The following is a 7,005-nucleotide window of genomic DNA, read 5'->3' on the forward strand; positions in this document are numbered from 1 at the left end:
CCACCGTGGCCACGGCCGTAGACCCTGCCGCTAGTCTCCGCCTGCCTCTCACTGGCGTCTTTATGAAACTTTTCCAGGCTCCCAGACCCATTCGGGGCCTCCGCGGGGCCTGGCCCGGAGCCCTGCTTCCCTCCAGCCCCCGCTGCCATCTCCAGCCCCTTCCTCCACCGAGGTAGGCGCCCCCTCCCCTTGGGAAAGGTTCCAGGCAGGGAGGGGGGAACTCAGTCTCCGTAGCACCAAGGAGCCCCAGCTAGTTAAGCAGAGTCAGCTGGGAGGCGGCTGGAGCCGGCCGCTTGCAACCTTGGGGACGAGGAGGCGACAGGGACCGGCCTGATCCAGGGTCTCTTCCCACAGCCAGGCCCAGAGAGCCCGGTGTCCCTCCTGCAGGGAAGCCACCCCTCTCCATTCTGCTGGCCCCTCTGTGAGATCTCTCAGGGCACCCACAACTTCTCAGAGGAGCTCAAGATCGGGGAGGGCGGCTTTGGGTGCGTGTACCGCGCAGTGCTGCGGAACACCGTGTACGCCGTGAAGAGGCTGAAGGAGGTGAGTGTCGTGTCCGGCAAAGGCTTGGAAGGCCACACACAGCCCTCGCTCGCTTCTCCATCCCTGCGCCTGGCTCCAGCCCTCCTGGTTGTCCTGGGCCTGGGACGAGAGGCACCGAAAGGGCCCAGCAAGCCTGGCTGCCAAGCCTCACGCTGCCCGTCTGCCCCCCGGGCTGCAGGAGGCCGACCTGGAGTGGACCGCGGTGAAGCAGAGCTTCCTGACTGAGGTGGAGCAGCTGTCCAGGTGAGCCTCCAGGGTCCCTGCTGGCTGCGGGCAGAGGGACAGCTGCCCCAGGGCCCTGCCGGGCTCCAGGACCATGCCACAGGACCAGGCTCCGTCGGGCCTCTGAAACCCGCCAGGCCCAGCCGAGCTGAGGCACCAGCGGGGGCTGCCCACCCAGCTTGGCCAGATGAGACGTGCATCGGGAGCTGGGGGTCCAGAGGGCTCAGGTCCTGCTTTTCCAAACAGGTTTCGTCACCCAAACATCGTGGACTTTGCTGGCTACTGTGCTCAGAGTGGCTTCTACTGCCTCGTGTATGGCTTCTTGCCCAACGGCTCCCTGGAAGACCCGCTCCACTTTCAGGAGGCTCCTCTGGCCTGGCGTGCCCCCCGGGCCCGAGGCCAAGGGCTTTTAGCCCGTGCGAATGGGGCCTGCCACTCCCACCCCCTTGCAGCCCCTGGCCTCTCCCTGGTTGCTCCTGTCAACCGGGCTGTTGACCTGAGCTGCTCTTCGCAAGCAGAGCAGCTGAAGGGTCTCGTCAGCATGGTCCTTGGGGCAACAGGCCAGTGGGCAGCAAGCCATAGCGTCTGGCCCCCAGACTGGGCTCATGTGGGCGAGGTACCTGTGAGACGCAGGCCCCGGGCGCCTGTGGACCAGAGTGCCCTTGCCTTCTGGCTTCAGCTGTGTTTGGGGAGCGTGAGGTGGATGCTCTGAAGGACTTCCCGACTGCCCAGGGCTGGAGGCGCGAACTCTGGGAAGCGAAGCCTGGCAGATTCTGTCATGAGTGCCAAGAACACGTTCCCAGCCGTTTCCCCAGCCCCGGAGTATTGTACGGGGCGCTGGGGTTGCCCCGTCTCCACCCGCTTGGGAAGTGGCTCACGGAGACTCTGCTCCTCGTTTTCCAGAAAGGGCAGCTGGGGCCCAGAGGGTGAAGCGGCTTGGTTCAGGCCACACGGTGACAGCTAGAGTGACGGCTTGGGGTCAAGGAGCGGCCGTCTGCCAGCTTCCCCCATGCCTCTTTGCTCCCTGTGCTGCCCAGACCCAGGCCTGTCCCCCTCTCTCCTGGCCTCAGCGAGTGGACATCCTTCTGGGCACAGCTCGGGCAATTCAGTTTTTACATCAGGACAGCCCTAGCCTCATCCACGGAGACATCAAGAGGTGAGGAGGGGCCCGTGGCGCTGCTCCCCCGGGAGCACGTCCTGTTGATGTAGGGGCCAGGCCCGGGTGTGGAAACAGGCCAGGGATGGGCCCCACGGATAAGCAGAGCCCAGGCTATGCCAGGGTGATCCAGGAGCTCTGGGGCACACCAGCCACTTTCCGGGGGCGGGCCACCGTCTGGCAGCCTCAAGTCTCCTTTCACGCAGGCCAGGACGGCTGATAGCATCCTCTCCCCCCACAAGCTCCAACATCCTTCTGGATGAGAGACTCACGCCCAAGCTGGGGGACTTTGGCCTGGCCCGGTTCAGCCGCTTCGCAGGGGCCAACCCCAGCCAGAGCAGCACCGTGGCCCGGACACGGACCGTGCGCGGCACCCTGGCCTACCTGCCTGAGGAGTACATCAAGACGGGGAGACTGGCCGTGGACACTGACACCTTCAGCTTCGGCGTGGTGAGCGCCAGGCCCTCTGCCGGCTTAGGGGAGGAAAGGGTCCCTCCCTCCCCTGCATCTGATTATGCGTCTGTAATGCCACGTCGGTTTTCTTCAAGCGGGCCCTCCGAGCTGCCTAGGCTTCGGCCTCATGATCCCTCGTTCTGTCCCTGTCGGACGCCGGTCCTTATCTGCCCGTCACAGGACCGTACCCCTGTCAGCCCCAGTCCGTGTCCATCGCAGAGGTCTCTTCCCTGTACACGGTCCCTCCCTGCCCCGGCCTGGGTGACACTGTCCCAGGAGCCACTGCCACGCTCGCCACCCTGCCCTTTCCCCAGGTGGTCCTGGAGACCCTGGCTGGCCAGAGGGCCGTGGAGATGCGTGGCGCCAGGACCAAGTATCTGGTGAGTCTCCTGGGGCGGGGCAAGGAGGGAGATGCTGCTCCTGGCCCCCGGCAGGCGCAGTCCTAGAGGGCAGAACGATCCAGAATGCCGTGCCGCGCCGCGCAGAAGCCTGCGTCCGCTGCCGCTGCCTCATCTTTGAAAGTGGGCAAGGACCCCACGCAGCTTCCTCCGCCTCGCTGAGGAAAAGCCTGTCTTTCTCCTGCTGATGCCACGGGCCTTCTACGGACCCCACCTGGGCTGGGGGCAGGGGCAGGGGTGGGGCTGTCCCAGCGCGCCGGGGCCAGGGCTGAGTGGAGTGGCCCGGGGCCTGCGAGAGGCGCTGGTGGAGAAGGCAGGCCCGGAAGCCTCCCAGGCCCTCCAGGCCTGCGTGGGCGCCGCTGCCCGTGGGTGCTCTGCCCTGCGCGGGGCAGGGCTGACCTGCCGTGGTCTTGCTCTGTCCCTGTCTGCTTCACCATGGACTGAGAGGGGGCCGAGAAACCAGAGACCTGGGTTCTAGTCCCAGCTCGGCAGCAGCCTTGGAGCAAATTCCTGCTCCTGCCTGGGCCTCAGTTTTCCTGTACGCAAGACAGACTTCACGGAATGTCCCCAGCCAGTGTCTGCTCTTTGCTTCCGCAGACATGCACGCCTCCGCTGCTTCTGCTTGGGCTGTCCTGTCTGTCGTGGGGTCTCCACAGGCCTTCGCTGAGGCGGACCCCCTCCTTCCTTCGCCTTCCTGCTGGTGGTGTCTCCAAAGCTGGCCCCGAAGTAGGCCGCTGTCCTTACCCCTGCCCTGGCAAAGCACGCCGGACTCCTCAGCACCCTTCCCCTTTGCTTTCCACTCCGTGGCCAGAGTGGTCTTCCAGACCCCCCTTGCCTTTGCTCTGCTCTGGGCGAAGGCCCAGTCCATTATGCGGCCTAGCCCCACAGCTCCCCAGGTCCGCTGTCCCTCGGCATGCAGAGCCACCACCCACCCAGGCGGTTCCTACCGGTTTGTGCCATCTCAGAACTGAGGTCGGCCTGGTCCCACTTGTGCCCCCAGGACACCTCTCAGTGGGGTGTTTTCCTCCTTGGCTCTGTCCTCTCAGGCTAGTTCATGCCCTCAGAGTGCAGCCCAGGGGCCACTTGCCCGGGTCCGGGTCGGACACCCGTGGGCCTCTCCACCAAGTTTATAAGCTTGCTGGTATCCCTTCCCCCCACCAGGAAGTCAGCTCCATGCAGCCAGGGCCCGGGTGTTCTGTGTGTGGCTGTGTCACCAGAGCCCACGACAGCACTGGGCACATGGCGGGCGTTGAACAAATCCATAGAAGGAAGACCACAGACTTGGGTGACAAGAGCTGTGCTCACAGTATCTGTCCCACAGAAAGACTTGGTTGAAGAGGAGGCCGAGGAGGCTGGGGTGGCCCTGAAAAGCACCCAGACCACACTCCCAGCAGGTCTGGCCATGGATGTGTGGGCCGCTCCCGTCGCCACCCAGATCTACAATAAGCACTTGGACCCCAGGCCTGGGCCGTGCCCACCCGAACTGGGCCTGGGCCTGGGCCGGCTGGCCTGCTGCTGCCTGCACCGCCGGGCCAAGAGGAGGCCCCCCATGACCCAGGTAGCCCTGGGGGGACAGGGTGGCTAGCCAGAAACCCCACATCCCTGGCCCCGTTCTGTCGTGAGCCAAACGCAGCGCCTGCCAGGCCTCTTCCTGGATGCCATCCTCCCACATGTCTTGCTTGCCCTTTGGTTCTGCGGGGTGACGTTCCACAGAACTGAGGGCGGGCCAGGCCTGCTTTGCTGGACCAGGCTCTGACCCCACTTCATAGAGGGAGGAGGAATGGGCTTCTACCACGCCCTCTGCTGGGAACCCTGGACCACTGCGTCTGCCTTTTCCTGTCTCCTCCCTGGTCTCCCACCTCCCCCCTCTGGTGACAGTTAAAAATAAGAAGCCCGTTTGAGGCAGCAAGGCAGTGACATTCACTTTCTGGAAAAGAAAGAGAAACTGCACACAGTGGCTCACGCCTGGACTCCCAGCTACTCAGGAGGCCAAGGCAAGATCACTTGAGGCCAGTTCGAGACCAGCCTGGGCAACATAGTGAGACCCTGTCTGTACCCCCCAAAAAGAGAGGGAGTAATAGAAGAGAAAGAGGAGCCGTTCTCAGTCCTTGGCTTTGGTAGCCGTGGTCCTTGGCATTCTTGTGGCAGGGACAAAGGGGCAAGGGACCGGGCTTTCTCAGCCGCGGGGCGTGCCAGGTCACTGGTTCTGCAGTCCCCAGCTGTGCAGGGCCCGGGGCAGCAACCTGAGCCCAGGGACTCCCTGGCACAGCCCTGTGCTCCGAGCGTGGGCTCGGCTCACCCTGAGGGCCTCTCTTCTCTCCTCGCAGGTGTACAAGCGGCTGGAGACGCTGCAGGCAGCGGTGGCGGGGCTGCCCGGGCAGCCAGGGGCCGCCAGCTGCATTTCCCCTTCCCCACAGGAGAACTCCTACGTGTCCACCACCGGCAGCGCCCAGAGCGGGGGTGCCCTGTGGCAGCCCCTGGCAGCTTCATCAGGAGCCCTGGCCCCGGCTGCAGAGCGGCTCCAGGAAGGCCCCAACCAGCCCGTGGAGAGCGACGAGAGTGTATTCGGCCTCTCTGCGGCCCTGCACTCCTGGCACCTGGCCCCGAGCCGCCCGGCAAGCCCGGCAGCTCCGGGGAAGGCCGGCTCTACTCAGGGCGACGCCACTGGAGAGTCCAGCTGGGGGAGTGACCCGGAGCTGCGGCCTACAGCCACGGAAGGTAGCTAGGGGACAGGTGTCCAGAAGAGGGACTGGGGCCACTTGTTCAGCTCTCTATGTCCTTAGCAAGCGTGAGGCCGCAGAGAGGGGCACGGCGTGGCCTGGTGCCATCTGGTTCCCTCCCCAGGGCAGGCCCTCCCAGGTAGGTGGCGAGGGCCGGGAGCTCGCTTTCTGTCCCTTTCCCTCTTTGCTCCCGAAGGCCAGGAACAAAGCAGGCACTGTCGGGCCGTGCACTGGGAGCCCTGTCCCAGGGCCAGGGAGGCAGGGCGCTAGGCTGCAGCTGGCAGGCTGTAGGAGGCTGAGAGGGGGCCGTCTCCTCCCAGGGTCGTCCCTGGGCAGCTCCGTGTCGTCCTCGGAGCCGCCACAGATCATCATCAACCCAGCCCGCCAGAAGATGGTACAGAAGCTGGCCCTGTACGCGGACGGGGTCTTGGACAGCCTGCAGCTGCTAGCGTCCGGCTCCCTCCCAGGTACAAGAGCCCGCTTCGGCCCTGCCGGCCCCACCTCCTCCCCGCCCCCACCCCACGCCGCCCGCCCATGCACACACTGCGCCCCGATGGCTGGCTCGGGGGCGTTGGGCGCGTCCTCTGCCAGCCCCACACAGCAGAGCGTTTGTTCTGACTGCACGGCTGGGCGAGGCCCTGGCTCCCGGAGGAGGTGCGGCCACCAGGCAGGCCACTCCCTCTGGCCCCCACGCCCGTCACCCCTGACGACAGCACTTTCCCCCGCCTGAGGGGGCCGGTCCCCACCACGGTCCCAGAAAGCGTGACGCCTGGCCGGGAGTTCCCGTTCCAGGAGCGGCCGGGCTGCCGCCTGGAAGCGGAACCCTCGGTTCCGAGAGGGCCCGGGTGCGGGGCGGCAGGGCCCCGACCCCACTTGCTTGCAGCAGCCTCTCCTCCTCCCCCCGCAGACTTGGGCCTGGAGCGGGGAAGCAGGCCGGGGCCCGAGGAGAGTGACGAGTTCCAGAGCTGACCGTTCCCCCGGCACGTCCCCACACCCGGAAGTCAAAGTTCTCATGGTCTGAAGTTCTCATGCGTGCGAGCCCAGCAGCCCACAGACGGTGGGACAGGGCCACCCTCGCAGGGCAGACACGGTGGCCCCTGCCGCTCTGGGGGCAGGCTTGGCCGAGGCCAGCCTTCGGTCGAGCACCCGGGGAAAGGAAAGCTGGCATCGCCAAGAGGCAGCGCGGTCGGGGAGGAGGCCGGGTGCTGTGCAGTGGCCTGGGGCAGGACGGGGCTCTGGCTCTCTGAGAGCCAGGCAGGCGCCTGCAGCCCAAGCCCATCTCCATGCTGCTCTCAAGCCCCGAGGGAAAGGGGCCACTGCACAGCGGAGCGGACAGGCCTGAGGCCCACCCCGCCGCTAACGGTTTGGGAGAGCGGAGCGTGGCTGGCCTGCACTTCCGTCACCAGCAGGAAGTGTCCCGGGCCAGTGTCCACGAGCTTGACTGGGCCCTGTGAGCCGGGCCGCTGCTGGACACCACCGATGGCCTCCAAGCCAGGTCAGGCTTTGGAAGCCC

General features: G+C 66.0%; 1 protein-coding gene across 1 annotated transcript in view; it reads left to right on the forward strand.

Annotated features, from left to right (window-relative positions):
• IRAK1 (interleukin 1 receptor associated kinase 1) overlaps positions 1 to 6,461 on the forward strand; it is a 7,291-nt gene extending 830 nt beyond the window's left edge. Inside the window, exons 2-12 of the mRNA XM_008071549.2 lie at positions 35 to 172; positions 355 to 543; positions 722 to 786; positions 1,012 to 1,129; positions 1,803 to 1,921; positions 2,164 to 2,371; positions 2,689 to 2,754; positions 4,094 to 4,330; positions 5,100 to 5,490; positions 5,813 to 5,959; positions 6,400 to 6,461. Of these exons, the coding sequence (XP_008069740.1) occupies positions 35 to 172; positions 355 to 543; positions 722 to 786; positions 1,012 to 1,129; positions 1,803 to 1,921; positions 2,164 to 2,371; positions 2,689 to 2,754; positions 4,094 to 4,330; positions 5,100 to 5,490; positions 5,813 to 5,959; positions 6,400 to 6,461 (1,740 nt within the window). The remainder of the gene's footprint in view (positions 1 to 34; positions 173 to 354; positions 544 to 721; positions 787 to 1,011; positions 1,130 to 1,802; positions 1,922 to 2,163; positions 2,372 to 2,688; positions 2,755 to 4,093; positions 4,331 to 5,099; positions 5,491 to 5,812; positions 5,960 to 6,399) is intronic.
• Positions 6,462 to 7,005: the final 544 nt, after the last annotated feature.

Source organism: Carlito syrichta, unplaced genomic scaffold (genome assembly GCF_000164805.1).
Source record: "Carlito syrichta isolate Samal-C Ts95f unplaced genomic scaffold, Tarsius_syrichta-2.0.1 Scaffold314365, whole genome shotgun sequence".
Lineage (NCBI taxonomy): Eukaryota > Metazoa > Chordata > Mammalia > Primates > Tarsiidae > Carlito > Carlito syrichta.